This window comes from Mobula birostris, chromosome 7 (genome assembly GCF_030028105.1).
Source record: "Mobula birostris isolate sMobBir1 chromosome 7, sMobBir1.hap1, whole genome shotgun sequence".
Lineage (NCBI taxonomy): Eukaryota > Metazoa > Chordata > Chondrichthyes > Myliobatiformes > Myliobatidae > Mobula > Mobula birostris.
In genome coordinates this window covers 58,679,813-58,696,505 of record NC_092376.1, presented here as the reverse complement: position 1 = coordinate 58,696,505, position 16,693 = coordinate 58,679,813, and the positions used below count along the sequence as shown (strand labels likewise).

Here is a 16,693-nt window from a genome sequence, read left to right as displayed (position 1 = left end):
ACTGCATTAAATTCCATCTGCCATTATTTTAGCCCATTTTTCCAGCTGATCCAGATCTAGCTGCAAGCTTTGATAGTCTTCCTTGCTGTCTACTACACCCCCAATCTTGGGCGTCATCACAAATTTGCTGATCTAGTTTACCAGATTATCTTCCAGATCGTTGATATACTGTAGATGACAAAAACAATGAACCCAGCACTGATTCTTGCATCATACCATTTGTCACAGGGCAACCATCCACTACCAGCCTCTGGCTTCTGTGAAGCCAATGTCTAATCCAATTTACTACCTCATCCTGAATGCCAAGTGACTGAACCTTTTTGACCAACCTCCCATGTGGGTCCTTGTCCAATGCCTTGCTAAAGTCCATGCAGACAACATCCACTGCCTTGCCTTCATCACCTTTCCTGGTAACTTCCTTGAAAAACTGTATAAGATTGGTCAGACATAACCTACCACATACAAAACTATGATGACTATCCCTAATCAGCCTCTGTCTATCCAAATACTTATATATCCAGTTCCTTAGAATAACTTACAATAACTTCCAATAATTTATCCACTGTTTGTGTCAGGTTTACCGGCCAATAATGTCCTGGCTTATTTTTAGTGCCTTTCTTAAACAACAGAACAACATTAGCTATCCTCCAATCCTCCAGCACCTCACCCATGCCTAAGGATGTTTTAAATATCCCTGCTAAGGCCCCTGCAATTTCCACACCAGCCTTGCACAAAGTCTGATAGAACACCTTGTCACGCTCTGGGCGTTTACCCACGCTGATTTGCCTCAAGATAGCAAACACCTCTTCCTTTTGTAATCTGCATATGGTCCATGACCTCACTGCTCTTTTGCCTCACTTCTATAGACTCTGTGTTCATCTCCTGAGTAGATCCAGATGCAAAAAAAAATCAATTTAAAATCTCTTGTATCTCTTTTGGCTCCATGATCACTCTAATCTTCAAGACAATTTTGTCCCTTGCTCTGCCTTTGCTCTTAGATAGCTATAGAAGCCCTTGGGATTCTCCTTCACCTTGTCTGTCAGAGTATCCTCATGCCTTCTCTTAGCTCTCCTGATTTCCTTCTTAAGGAGCCAGTTCTAAAGATGGTGAAACCCTGGCCAGAGGGTAAAATGTCAGGACTGCATTGTCAACACCAACAGGGGAAGGTTCAGCGAAGCTGCTACCTATGGCAACCATGTTGACATCAAAGAATATGTGGATTCTGTGACCAGCTATAGTAGAGAGGTGTACTAAGGATGTTACCATCACAAAATACATCCTGGTGAGGGTAGTTCAGAAGCCATGACCTACTGCAGAGCTCCACGCCAGGCTGAGGGATCGTGATGCTGCTTTTAGAGCGGGAGATGCGACAGCTCTCAAGGAAGCAAGAACTGTGCTTTCCCGCTCCATCAGGAAGGCGAAATGGGAGCATTCTTAGAGAATTTACAGCCACTTCTGCAATACCAGAGACACGAGCCACATATGACAGGGAATTCAGAGGATTACAGACTCCAAGTCTACCCTGCACGTCAGTGACCAGGGTGCCTCAGTTGCTGAGAGCTGAATGTCTTCTACACCCGGTTTGATGCACAGAACAAAGTGCTGGTGAGGAAGGCACCCCTCCTCCCAGGGAAACAGACACTCTGTTTGACTGAAGCTGAGGTGAGGAAGACCCTAGCCAGAGTTAACTCACGCAAAACTGTGGGACCCAGTAATATACCAGGTCGGGTTCTGAACGACTGTGCAGCCCAGCTGACAGAGGTGCTGACGGATATATTTAACATCTCTCTGGAACAATCCATTGTCCCCTTAGTTTTCAAGGTGGCAACCATCAATCCAGTGCCAAAAAAGGTGACACTAACCTTTCTAAATGACTACTATCCGGTGACATTAACATCAAACTGGACCCTTTTCAGTTTGCTTATCGCTCAAATCAATCCACTGATGATGCAACAGCCTCTCCCCTCCACTCTGTCCTGTCCCACCTGGAAAATGGGGTCCCATATACCAGACTGCTGTTTACAGTCTTCAGTTCAGCGTTCAACACCATCATATCCCAAACTCTTGGGGGGAAACTGTCCTGGCTGGGTCTCAATACCTCCTTCTGCAATTGGATACTGGATTTCTTAACAGTAAGGCCACAGTCAGTCCGTATGGGCAACAGCATCTCTTGTCCCATTACGCTGAGCACTGGCACTCCCCGGGGCTGTGTGCTCAGACCACTGCTGTTCACACTGAGCACTGGCGCTCTCCGGGGCTGTGTGCTCAGACCACTGCTGTTCACACTGAGCACTGGCGCTCCCCGGGGCCGTGTGCTCAGACCACTGCTGTTCACACTGAGCACTGGCACTCCCCGAGGCTGTGTGCCCAACCCACTGCTGTTCACACTGAGCACTGGCACTCCCCGAGGCTGTGTGCCCAACCCACTGCTGTTCACACTGAGCACTGGCACCACTGGCACTCCCCGAGGCTGTGTGCCCAACCCACTGCTGTTCACACTGAGCACTGGCACTCCCCAGGGGCTGTGTGCTCAGACCACTGCTGTTCACACTGAGCACTGGCACTCCCTGGGGCTGTGTGCCCAACCCACTGCTGTTCACACTGAGCACTGGCACTCCCTGGGGCTGTGTGCCCAACCCACTGCTGTTCACACTGAGCACTGGCACTCCCTGGGGCTGTGTGCCCAGCCCACTGCTGTTCACACTGAGCACTGGCACTCCCCGAGGCTGTGTGCTCAGACCACTGCTGTTCACACTGAGCACTGGCACTCCCTGAGACTGTGTGCTCAGACTACTGCTGTTCACACTGAGCACCGGCACTCCCTGGGGCTGTGTGCCCAACCCACTGCTGTTCACACTGAGCACTGGCACTCCCCGAGACTGTGTGCTCAGACCACTGCTGTTCACACTGAGCACTGGCACTCCCTGGGGCTGTGTGCCCAACCCACTGTTGTTCACACTGAGCACTGGCACTCCCCGAGGCTGTGTGCTCAGACCACTGCTGTTCACACTGAGCACTGGCACTCCCCGAGACTGTGTGCTCAGACTACTGCTGTTCACACTGAGCACCGGCACTCCCCGAGGCTGTGTGCCCAACCCACTGCTGTTCACACTGAGCACTGGCGCTCCCCGAGGCTGTGTGCCCAGCCCACTGCTGTTCACACTGAGCACTGGCACTCCCCGGGGCTGTGTGCCCAACCCACTGCTGTTCACACTGAGCACTGGCACTCCCCGGGGCTGTGTGCCCAACCCACTGCTGAGCACTGGCACTCCCCGGGGCTGTGTGCCCAGCCCACTGCTGTTCACACTGAGCACTGGCACTTCCCGGGGCTGTGTGCCCAGCCCACTGCTGTTCACACTGAGCACTGGCACTCCTCGAGGCTGTGTGCCCAGCCCACTGCTGTTCACACTGAGCACTGGCACTCCCCGGGTCTGTGTGCCTAGCCGGCTGCTGTTCACACTGAGCACTGGCACTCCCCAGGTCTGTGTGCCTAGCTGGCTGCTGTTCACACTGCTGACACATGACTGTGTTACAGGATCCAGCTCAAACCATGTCATAAAGTTTGTCAATGACACACAATGGTTGGCCTTATCAACAATGATGACAAGACTGAATATAGAGAGGAAGTGGGGAGGCTGGTCCTTTGGTGTGAGAAGAACAACTAAGACAAAGGGAATCTTGGTGGACTTCAGGAAGGTGCAGACAAACCACCCCCCTCTGTGAATACATGGCTCCTCTGTAGGGAGAGTTAAGTGCTCCAAGTTGCTGGGAGTTAACATCAAGGATGACCTCACCTTGTCCCTTAATATCACCTCCCTGAACAAGAAGGCACAGCAGCACCTGCACTTCCTAAGAAGACTGAAACAAGTAAGGCTTCCACACCCCATCTTAACTGCATTTTACAGGAGCACCATTGAGAGCATCCTGACAAGTTGCATCTCACTCTGATATGGGAGCAATGGTGCATCAGACCTGAAGTCCCTGCAAAGGACTGTGAGAACTGCTGAGAGGACCATGGGGGTCTCCTTACCATCCATCGGCCAACGGGGACGTTTATCTGGAGAGCTGTATATGCAGGGCCTTCAGTATTATTAAGGATCCCACCCATCCACCCAGCATCCTCTTGGACTTTCTACCATCAGGCTGGAAACTACGATGCATAAAAACAAGAATGGTCAGGATAAGAAACAATTTCTTCCCTCAGGCCATTAGGCTTCTGAACTCCCTGCCACATCGTATTCAAAGTGTCACAGGTTAATCTGTTCCATACCTTACAATATTTAATATTAATGCACTTTAGTTTGTTACTTATGTGTGATTCATCTATAGATTTTAACCTTACCTTCATAAATTATCGTGTGTTATGTGTGTTACATACCTCAAGGAGATCTTGTGACTTTCTTGTGAGAATGATGTAATGGTCTTTTGGAGGTCACCTGATGTAGTTTTCCTGCCAATGCGAGGTCACGTGATGACATGTTCACCACGGGTATAAAAAGGAAGACCTCAGGTGACGCAGTTAGTTTTTAGTTTTCCAGCTAGAATGTTCGTCAGTGTCTCCGTTCCCGTTGCGTATTTGTCTTATGACGCAGTTTCATTTTTAAAACGGAGTTTTACGTTCTATTGTAAGGCACAATAGTGCTGGATTGGCAGGCCTTCCTGCTAGATTTGTTGATGTACCTTTTCTGTAGTATGGGAGAGTGAAGACTTTATCGAAGTACAGGACCCGAAGGATTAAGAGAAGTTCGTATCGTTCGGCAGTTTAATAAAGGATCGACCTTATTGAGTCTTCGTTGAAGAAGTAGCAACCTGCATCGAAGATAACTCCTGTCGAAAGAGAAAGGTAGTTCATGCAGGATTTGCTTTCTAGAAAAAATTAAGGTCAGTTGTTTTAAGCCGTTTATTTCCTTCATTATGAATCCTTTGGACAGAACCAGTAGGGAAGTCGCGTCTATTTGAAGAAATCCTTCTCCAGAGAAGTGTCTCCCAAATGAATGTGTAAATCTGTTGGACTTTCGAATTTAAAAACGCAAACAACCTCCTGTCCCATGATCCTCTCGTATCCCTTTTGCCAATCACCTGTCCAGCTCTTGGCTCCATCCCTCCCCCTCCTGTCTTCTCCTATCATTTTGGATCTCCCCCTCCCCCAACAACTTTCAAATCTCTTACTCACTCTTCCTTCAGTTATCCTGACGAAGGGTCTCGGCCTGAAACGTCGACTGCACCTCTTCCTAGAGATGCTGCCTGGCCTGCTGCGTTCACCAGCAACTTTGATGTGTGTTGCCTGGACTTTTGAATTTACCATTTTAAGAACTGTATTTTGACTTTACCGCTTTAAGAGCTATTTTCGAATTTATCGTTTTAAGAACCAGCAGCGAGTGACGATTTGTTGAATGGTCGCATAGTGGTTAACTTCCAGTTAAGGTTTTCGTTTGTTGTTATTGTTTATCCGTGTTTAATAAATGTTTGGTTGTTTTTATATAACCTGACTCAATTGATATTCATTGTTGCCGGTTACATAACATATGCTTTACACCCGGTTTGAAGAAATGTTGTCTTGTTTCTATATACATTATATGGTTATATAGATTATATACATGTGTGTAGCTAAATGACAATATACTTTACTTGATCTGACATGAAGTGTTCTCTTGCATTTCTTAAACTCCTCAAGAACTTCATTTGTTTCTTCCTGGCTATATCGACTATATACCTCCTTCTTTTTATCCAGGGCCTCAATATCTCTCGAAAACCAAGTTCCCTAAACCTGTTGTGTTTGCCTTTTATTCTGACAGGAACATATACACTCTGTACTCTCAGAATTTCACTTTTGAAGGCCTTCTACTTACCAAGTGTGTGGCTGCCTGAAAACAACCTGTCCCAATCCACACTTGCCAGATCCTTTCTGATACTATCAAAATTGGTTGTTCTCCAATTTAGAATCTCAATCCAAAGACCAGACTTACCCTTCTCCATAATTATATTGAAACTTATGATCGCCAGATGCGAAAGGAAAGGAAGAAGATGGCAGCAGTGATAGGGAACTCTTTAGTTAGGGAGCCAGACAGGCGATTCTGTGGATGCAGGAAATAAACATGAATGGTAGTTTACCTCCCAGGTGCCAGGGTCTGGGATGTTTCTGATCGCATCCACGATATCCTGAAGTGGGAAGGTGAACAGCCAGAGGCTGTGGTACACATTGGTACCAATAACATAGGTAGGAAAAGGGAGGAGGTCCTGAAAACAGATTACAGGGAGTTAGGAAGGAAGTTGAGAAGCAAGACCTCAAAGGTAGTAATCTCGGGATTACTGCCTGTGCCACGCAACAGTGAGTATAGGAATAGAGTGAGGTGGAGGATAAGTGCGTGGCTGAGGGATAGGAGCAGGGGGCAGGGATTCAGATTTCTGGACCATTGGGACCTCTTTTGGGGCAGGTGTGACCTGTACAAAAAGGACGGGTTGCACTTGAATCCCAGGGGGACCAATATTCTGGTAGGGAGGTTTGCTAAGGCTTTCGGGGAGAGTTTAAACTAGAATTGCTGGGAGGTGGGAACCAAACTGAAGAGACGGAGAAAGGGGTGGTTGGCTCACAAATCAAGAAAGCTTGTAGACAGTGTGAGAGGGAGGATAGGCAGGTGATAGAGAAGGGATGAGCTCAGACTGATGGTTTCAGATGTGTCTATTTTAATGCAAGGAGTATCATGAACAAAGCAGATGAGCTTTGAGCGTGGATCAGTACTTGGAGCTATGATGTTGCGGCCATTACAGAGACTTGGATGGCTCAGGGGCAGAAATGGCTACTTAGAGTGCCAGGCTTTAGATGCTTCAGAAAGGACAGAGAGGGAGGCAAAAGAGGTGGGGGCGTGGCACTGCTGATCAGAGATAGTGCCACAGTTGCAGAAAAGGAGGAAGTCATGGAGGGATTGTCTACTGAGACTCTGTGGGTGGAAGTTAGGAACAGGAAGGGGTCAATAACCCAACTGGGTGTTTTTTATAGACCACCCAATAGCAACAGGGACATCGAAGAGCAGATAGGGAGACAGATTCTGGAAAGATGCAACAATAACAGGGTTGTTATGGTGGGAGATTTTAACTTCCCCAATATTGATTGGCATCTCCCTAGAGCAAGAGGTTTAGATGGGGTGGGGTTTATTAGGTGTGTTCAGGAAGGTTTCCTAACACAATATGTAGATAAGCCCACAAGAGGAGAGGCTGTGCTTGATCTGGTATTGGGAAATGAACCTGGTCAGGTGTCAGGTCTCTCCGTGGGAGAGCATTTTGGAGATAGTGATAACAATTCTATCTCCTTTACCATAGCATTGGAGAGGGTTAGGAGCAAACAAGTTAGGAAAGCGTTTAATTGGAGTAAGGAGAAATATGAAGCTATCAGGCAGGAACTTGGAAGCATAAATTGGAAACAGATGTTCTCAGGGAAATGTACGGCAGAAATGTGGCAAATGTTCAGGGGATATTTGTGTGATGCTCTGCATAGGTACATTCCAATGAGACAGGGAAAGGATAGTAGTGTACAGGAACCATGGTGCACAAAGGCTGTTGAAAATCCAGTCAGGAAGAAAAGAAAAGCTTACAAAAGGTTCAAAAAACTAGGTAATGATAGAATTCTAGAAAATAATAAGGTTAGCAGGAATGAGCTTAAGAATGAAATTAGGAGAGCCAGAAAGGGCCATGAGAAGGCTTTGGTGGGCAAGATTAAGGAAGACCCCAAGGCATTCTACAAGTATGTGAAGAGCAAGAGGATAAGACCTGAGAAAATAGGACCAATCAAGTGTGACAGTGGAGAAGTGTGTATGGAACCGAAGGAGATAGCAGAGGTACTTAATGAATACTTTGCTTCAGTATTCACTATGGAAAAGGACCTAGCTGATTGTAGGGATGACTTACAGTGCACTGAAAAGCTTGAGCATATCGACATTAAGAAAAAGGATGTGCAGGAGCTTTTGGAAAGCATCACGTTGGATAAGTCACTGAGATCGGACGAGGTTTACCCCAAGCTACTGTGGGAGGCGAGGGAGGAGATTGCTGAACATCTGGCATTGATCTTTGCTTCATCAATGGGGATGGGAGAGGTTTCAGAGGATTGGAGGTTTGCAGATGTTGTTCCCTTATTCAAGAAAGAGAGTAGAGATAGCCCAGGAAATTATAGACCAGTGAGTCTTAATTCAGTGGTTGGTAAGTTGATGGAGAAGATCCTGAGAGGCAGGATTTATGAACATTTGGAGAGGCATAATATGATTAGGAATAGTCAGCATGGCTTTGTCAAAGGCAGGTCGTGCCTTACGAGCCTGATTGAATTTTTTGAGGATGTGATTAAACACATTGATGAAGGTAGAGTAGTAGATATAGTGTATATAGATTTTAGCAAGGCATTTGATAAGGTATCCCATGCAAGGTTTATGGAGAAAGTAAGGAGGCATGGGATCCAAGGGGACATTGCTTTCTGGATCCAGAACTGGCTTGCCCACAGAAGGCAAAGAGTGGTTGTAGACAGGTCATATTCTGCGTGGAGGTTGGTGACCAGTGGTGTGCCTCAGGGGTCTGTTCTGGGACCCCTTCTCTTCACGGTTTTTATAAATGACTTGGATGAGAAAGTAGAGGGATGGGTTAGTAAATTTGCTGATGACACAAAGGTTGGAGGTGTTGTGGATAGTGTGGAGGGCTGTCAGAGGTTACAGCGGGACATTGATAGGATGCAAAACTGAGCTGAGAAGTGGCAGACGGAGATCACCCTAGATAAGTGTGGAGTGGTTCATTTTGGTAGGTCAAATATGAGAGCAGAATATAGTATTAATGGTAAGACTCTTGGCAGTGTGGAGGATCAGAGGGATCTTGGGGTCCGTGTCCATAGTACACTCTAAGCTGCTGTGCAAGTTTACTGTGGTTAAGAAGACATACGGTGTATTGGCCTTCATCAACTGTGGGATTGAGTTCAAGAGCCGAGAGGTAATGTTACAGCTATATAGGTCCCTGGTCAGACCCCACTTGGAGTACTGTACTCAGTTCTGGTCACCTCACTACAGGAAACTATGGAAAGGGTGCAGAGGGGATTTACAAGACTGTTGCCTGGATTGGAGAGCATGCCATACGACAATAGGTTGAATGAACTTGGCTTTTTCTTCTTGGAGTGATGGAGGATGAGAGGTGATTTGATAGAAGTGCATAAGATAATGAGAGGCATTGATCATGTGGATAGTCCGAGGCTTTTTCCCCAGGGCTGAAATGGCTAACACGAGAGGGCACAGTTTTAAGTTGCTTGGGAGTAGGTACAGAGGAGACGTCAGGGGTAAGTTTTTTACACAAAGGGTGGTGAGTGAGTGGAATGGGCTGCTGGCAACTGTGGTGGAGGTGGATACAATAGGGTCTTTTAAGAGACTCCTGGATAGGTACACGGAGCTTAGAAAAATAGAGGGCTATGGGTAACCCTAGGTAATTTCTAAAGTAAATACTGTACATGTTCTGTACAGCTATGTGGGCTGAAGGGCCTGTATTGTGCTGTAGGTTTTCTATGTTTCTATGTTCCCATACATGAAGTTCTGTCACCTTCCCTGTCTCATCCCTTGATAGGAGATCTGATAACGTACTCTCTAGTTGAGACTTGTATGTACTGATCAAGGAAACTTTCTTGAACACATTTGACAAGCTCTTTCCCATCCAGCCCATTTACAGTATGAGAGTCCAGTCAATATGTGGAAAGTTAAAATCACCATCTATCATATTTTTTCCCAACAGCCTGCAATTGTCCTACAAATATGATCCTTTAAAGCCTTCTGACTATTAGGTGGTCTATAATATAATCCTATTGATGTGGTCATCCCTTTCTTATTTCTCAGTTCCACCCATATAGACTCAGTAGACACGCTCTCTAGTCTGTCCTGTTTGAGCATTGGCATGATTTTTTTCCCTGACTAGTTATGCCACCCCTCCCCCTTTAATCCCTCCCATTCTATAATGTCAAAACAACAGAACCCTGGAACACTGAATGACCAGTTCTACCCTCCTGCCATCAAGTCTCACTAAAAGCTACAATGTCATATATCCATGTGCTGATCCATGCCCTAAGATCATCCACCTTTCCTGCAATACATCTTGTATTGAAATATACAAAACTCAGAATATTAGTCCCCCCATTGTCAACCTTTCAATTCCTGATTTTGTATATAAGCTTAACAACTTCGTTCCCCATGACCACTCCATTATCTTATCTGGCGCTCTTGTTCCCATTCCCCTTCAACTCTAGTTTCTAATTCTTGCTCAGTATACACCAGTGAGAGGGTCCTTAATGAATGAGAGGTCAGCCTAGAACATGCTAATATACTGGAATATGAAAGAAGATGTGGTGGAAGATTAGAAAAAGATTAAGACAGATAAGTCCCCGGGGCCAGATGAGATATACCCCAGATTACTATTAGGAGCAAGAAAAGAGATTGCTGTGCCTTTAGCAGTGATATTTGTGTCTTCACTGGCCACTGACAAGTACCAGAAGACTGGAGGATGGGAATGTTATTCCATTGTTCAAAAAGTTAATAGTCTTGGGAATTAGAGACCCAGTAAGTCTTATATCAGTGATGGGAAAACAATTGGAGAAGTTCTTAGATATAGAGTTTACAAGAATTTGCAGAAGTGTAGGGATAGTCAGCATGGTTTTGTGAGGGACTCGTCATGTCTCAGGAACTTGATAGTCTTGCTTGAGGAAGTGACAAAAGAAATTGATGAAGGTAGAGCAATGGATGTGGTATATATGGTTTCTGCTAAGGCATTTGATAAAGTTCCTATGTTAGGTCCACTCAGAAAGTCAAGAGTCATGGGATTCATGGAAGTTTGGCTGTGTGGATTCAGAATTGGCTTGCCCATAGAAGGCAGAGGCGTGGTTGTAGATGGAATGTATTTTGCCTGGAGGTCGACCACGGGTGTTCCACAGGGATCAGCTCTGGGACCCCTGCTCTTTGTGATTTTTATCAGTGACTTGGATGGGAAGTGGAAAGGTGGGTTAGTAAGTTTGCAGGTGACGTGAAGGTTGTGGTGTTGTGGATAGTGCAGTAGGATGTTGTAGGTTACCTTTGGAAATTGACAGGATGCAGAGTTAGTTGGAGAAGTGGCAGATAGAGTTCAATCCAGAAAAGAGTGAAGTGATACAATTTAGAAGGTCACACTTTATGTTGAGTACAAGGTTAATGACAGGATTCTTAGCTGTATATAGGGACAGAGAGATCTTGTGGACTAATCCACAGAACCCTCAAAGCTACCACACAAATTTATAGGTGTATGGTGTGTTGGCTTTCATTATTCAGGAATTGAGTTCAAGAGCTGCAAAATAACATTAGACCACACTTAGAGTATTGTGTTCAGTTCTGGTCACCTCATTATATGAAAAATGTGGACGCTTTAGAGAGAGTGCAGAGGAGATTGAACAGGATGCTGCCAGAATTAGAGAACATGTCTTTTGAAGAATGGTTGAGCAAGCTAAAGCTTTTCTCTTTGGAGTGAAGGACTATGAGAGAAGAATTGATAGAGGTGTGTAAGATGATGGGAGGCATAAATAGAGTGGACAGCCAGCACCCTTTTTCCCTGGGTGACAATGGCTAATACAAGAGGATACAGCCTTAAATCTTTTTCAGGTTACTGGAGGAAAGTCTAGGGAGGCTGTCAGCACTTCCACGCTTTTTTACAGAGTCAAAATTTCATGGAATTTATTGCCATTGGTGGTGCTAGAAGTAGATACATTAGGGACATGTAAGGCACTCTTAGACTGGCACATGGAGGAAAGGAAAGTAGATAGTTATATGGGAGGGAGGGACTTGATTGATCTTGGAGTAGGTTAAATGTCAGCACAATATGTGAGCTGAAGGGCCCGAATGTGCTTGCTCTCTATTTTCTATGCTCTAGACTTTATTAAGAGCTTTACATGTAAATAATAGAGAATATAAATAATAGACAGCCTTGGCAAATAGCAAAGTAACACTTTACAGGGAATGAATTAGGGTCCCAGAAACTAGAAATGTGTTTGCTCCATGTGAATATGTTTCCTGGTATCAAAGATACACAATGTTTCCATTTGATGACATCAACAGCCACAGTAGTGTAATGGTTAGCACAATGCCATTCCAGCTCGGGGGCATCGGAGTCCAGTTCAATTACGACGCCATCTGTAAGGAGTGTGCACATTCTTTCCGTGACTGTGCGGGTTCCTCCTACAGTCCAAAGACCTACTGTTTAGTAGGACCATTGGTCATTGTAAATTGTCCTGTGATTGGGCTAGTGTCAAGTAGATGGGTTGCTGGGTGGTGTGGTCTGTTCAACTGGAAGGGCCTATTCTGTGCAGTATCTCTAACTAAGTAAGTAATCAGCAATAAACTGAACTGAAAGCACAATTTTTTTGAGCACTGAAGGCTTTTGCCTCTGCATCAGTAGTAGTTCTCATCTACCTCTCACCTATAAACCCATCCTAACATTTTGGTCATCAATGAAGTTATTTCCATAAACTTAAATGAATTTAAACTTTTCCTGAATCATTCCTGTATCTGGTTTTACAACCATTTGAGTTTTAAGAGTCTAGAGAAGTTGCCACTAATACTTAAGTACTTGAGTGAAGGAGCTGTGTTTTTGCTATCTCATCAACCCTCAACTTGTTTTGCCAGTAAATCAAGCCACTTAAACCTCAGGTCAAATGTGGATGACTATATCCTGCAATCATAATTGGACTAAGATAAAATGTGGTGACCTATTTCCTCTGTTTAACTAGTAACTTTAAAGTTATTTATATAGTTGGAGGATTATAGGAAAACTTGCTTGCCTTATTTTCATACTACAATATGATCTGTATCATTTATAGTAATGTAGACATTTTTCCTTTTTAGTTTCAAATGTTCATTCACACATCGCGATTGCTGTTGCTGTGCTAATCAGTATCATTATGATTAGCATATGCATGTACAAGCTTTTAAAACACAAGCCTCCACAGACATACGTTAACATAAATTAATCGACAATTACAGGTAAGCTTAGAATCATTTTATCCAGTCCAACTCATTGTGCATTACAATTCAAAACACTGCAAATTATACTAATTATTATAGAGAGCATATTTTGATTTTGAAACTGCTCTTTTTAGTTCCAGTTAATTCCTTTGGCCACTCAAAAGTCCATAGGACCATAAGACATAGGAGTAGAATTGAGTCGTTCAGCCCATCGAGTCTGTTCCACCACTCAATAATGGTTGATTTATTTCCCCTTTCAGACTCAGTCACCTGCCTTTTCTCCGCAACCTTTGGTGCCTCTACTAATCAAGGACCTATCAAACTCTGCTTTAGATATATCCAGTGACTTGGCCTCCACACCCAACTGTGCAATGAATTCCACAGATTCACCACTTTCCAGCTAAAAAGATTTCTCCTTATCTCTGTTCTAAAGCATGTCCTTGTATTCTGAGGCATTTTCCTCTATCTAGTCCTAGATTTTCCCACTATTGGAAATATCCTCTGCGTATCCACTCTATGTTGGCTTTTCAATAATTGGTAGGTTTCAATGAGATCTGTCTCACCCGAAACCCAGTTTTTCAAATTCCAGTGAGTACAAGTCAAACACTCCTCATGTGTCAATCCTTTACATTCCCAGGATCATCCTCTTAAACCTCCTTTGGATCGTCTCCAAAGCCAGCACACCCTTTCTTAGATAATGGGCCTGAAACAACTCTCAATAATACTAAAAGCTAAAATTAAATCTCATCTCAATTTTAATGGAGCTGAAAATCCTGGCGTTCAGATCACGATCACTTAGCAATATCCCACAAAACGTTGACTCATTATGGAGCCCTTCGTCTTCCAGTCCAAACATTCAGAGGTATCTACTTTCCTGCAATTTAAAAACAACATTGACTCAAATTGCACGCTGCTTTGATGGGAATGGTGCATGTCATCTTCTGGTGCACCTATTGCAAAGAATAGCCCATATTTCACTGTGGAGATTCTGCCTGGTGTCAAGGCAAGTGATGTGGCTACTCAGTATTGAGATCTGGGCACTTAGTGATGCATTTAGCCTTTGCTGGGCACTTCCAGCAACTGTCCATCAAGATGGCTATGGTGTGGATGAGACAATTGCCCACTCCTTGGTACACTATGTGATGGCCAAGGGAAGGATGCAAGGGTACACGTTGAGGTCTGAATTTTGTAAAAGTTGCACTGTCAAAAACCTGTTGGTTTTCCAGTGTAACTAGATGTCCATAAGTGAAATGCTGTTGATTGGGACGTTGCAGGGAACAGGAGCCTGTGCTGAGGGTCACCATTAAGCTTAGTACAGCAGCTGCAAAAGCTTTGTGAGGAGGGTTCGTAACTATATAACCATTACAGCACAGAAGCAGGCCATCTCGGCCCTTCTAGTCTGTGCCGAACTCTTACTCTCATTTAGTCCCACCAACCTGCACTCAGCCCATAACCTTCCATTCCGTTCCATATATCTACCCAATTCCTGTCCATATATCTATCCAGTTTAATTTTAAACAACAACATTGAACTTGCCTCAACCACTTCTGCTGGAAGCTCGTTCCACACAGCTACCACTCTCTAAGTAAAGAAGTTCTCCCTCATGTTACCCCTAAACTTTTTTCTCTTTAACTCTCAACTCATGTCTTCTTGTTTGAATCTCCCCCACTCTCAATGGAAAAAAGCCTATCCACGTCAACTCTATCTATCCCCCTCATAATTTGAGGGGAGGGGAAGATGGCGCCGCTGCTCCGGAATGATATCAGTATTTGTTAAGTAGATACTGTGCACAATCCTGATTTGATGGAGACAGACGTGAGAAGCATGGAGGAACATCTGGAGAAACTTCTGAAATGCCAGCTTTGCTGCCGCTGCTACTGTGTGATCGAGAATCTCCGGAGGGGAAGGCCCCAAATACCTTTTGATATAATCTCTTGGACAGTAGTTTGACTTTATATGATGGAATAAAAATCAAACAAATTCTGTAACAAACTTGTAATCTGTAATCTAGAGAGAGAGAGAGAGAGAGAGACAGAGACAGAGAGAGAGACAGACAGACACAGACACATATATAGCTAGGGTGCCTAAGACTTTTACATTGTACTGTATAATGTTTCTACTATTAAAATTATATTTCCTAAACTTTATTAAATATAAATCGTTTGCTTTATGTTTCAGGTATTACTGATGCCATCATTAAACATGTTTATGTACAACACCCTTCCGAAGTTTATCTTTTGTTTCGGCAAGACACTTGTGATCTCCTGTCAGTATCTGCAAATTGCTTGAAGAGTATTTGATACCAAGATACTTGCTTTGAAAACAGTGAAGTTTTCCAAAAATGTACAATAAATATTTTACCATAATAAATAACAATATCACCTTGAAATTCTTCTTAAAACCTTATTGCATTTGAACTGAATGGATGACAGAGCGTGAATGAATTTAATACATTGGTTTCATCAGAACTCATAAATGTATCAAAAAGCTTATTCTTAGCATAAACTAAGAATGTGATTCCCTTGGCCTTTTTTCTGCTTCTTTTCCCTTTTGTTTTATTCATTGGTAAATTATGAGCTGGTGGATGCAGAAATAGAAAATGTTGACTAATATAATTACAGGCACTGTAGTTGTGCTATCTGGCAGTTGGCAGTGTTGAGTTTAGACAAGATTGTGAGAATGCATAATTTATTTTGTTTTTTTTTGCAAATTTTGTTGCTGTTTTCCCGCAGTTAATAAAGCTTAATTACACTTATGAAAATACAGTATTAGTAAATAAATTGACTTGGTTTAATACAAACCCAACTATAGCATCAAACACAGACATTAACATAATGTAACATTGTATAATTTGTTCCTGTAAAATATATAAATTTTATTAATAATCAGCTTTGTTTTATTTTCTTGTGAATTTTACTCAATTTATGAATTTAGAACTTAAAGAATCTAAATATTTGTATTAATGTTAAAGCTTTGTATATGGAGCCATAGAGAGAAAGCACGGAAGAAGGCCCCCCAGTGCAATATATCCATGCCGAACAAGCTGACCACCTGAGCCCATTGCATTTTTCTTCATTTGGCCTCATCCCTCTAAATCTTTCTTATCCATGAATGTGTCCAAATACACCATTTCTACAGGTAAGTTGTTTCATGTATCCTCCATCCCCTGGTGTGAATATCTTGCCAGTTAGCTCCCCTTTAAATCGTTCCCCGATTCATCTTCAATCCATGCCCTCCAGTTTCACACTCCCCTACCCAGAGAAAAGACTATGCCCCCTGCAACCTTATCTATGCCCTTCATGATTTTCCAAAACTTTATAAGATTGCCCAATATCCTCCAAGGAAAATTATCTCAGCCTTTTCTAACTCTGCTTATAACAAGGCCTCCAGTCCTGGCATATATTGTGAATCTTTTTGGTACCCTTTCTACTTTAATTACATCCTTCCTGTAGTATGACAGCCAGAAATGCACATAATGTTCCAGGTGCAGTTTCACAAGCTTCCAATATTTAGACAGTTTTTGATATCGTCAATATTAACTAGCAACTTATAATGTTTAAGATAAAAACATCCATGCCCTCTGTTAGACTTGCTGATTAATGGAATTTTTGTCACTGAAAGCCTGTTTCAGAAGTGGAGAACACTTTTCTCAGTATAAGTTTTTATGCAGCCAAGATGGGGGTGGTGCATTCAGGGCTATG

The 16,693-nt window shown here is 43.6% G+C and overlaps 1 protein-coding gene across 5 annotated transcripts in view; it reads left to right on the top strand.

Annotated features, from left to right (window-relative positions):
* The window catches only part of LOC140200743 (interleukin-1 receptor type 2-like), a 46,585-nt gene extending 31,204 nt beyond the window's left edge, over window positions 1-15,381 (top strand). For 3 of the 5 annotated variants that reach the window (XR_011886716.1, XM_072264338.1, XM_072264335.1), the window contains 2 exons: window positions 12,873-13,010; window positions 15,171-15,381. Coding sequence is in view for 4 of the 5 variants with exons in the window: in XM_072264338.1 (XP_072120439.1) it covers window positions 12,873-12,997 (125 nt within the window). In the remaining variant the exon portion in view is untranslated. The remainder of the gene's footprint in view (window positions 1-12,872; window positions 13,011-15,170) is intronic. The other 2 variants (XM_072264339.1, XM_072264336.1) reach the window with 1 other exon arrangement.
* The last annotated feature ends 1,312 nt before the right edge of the window (window positions 15,382-16,693 follow it).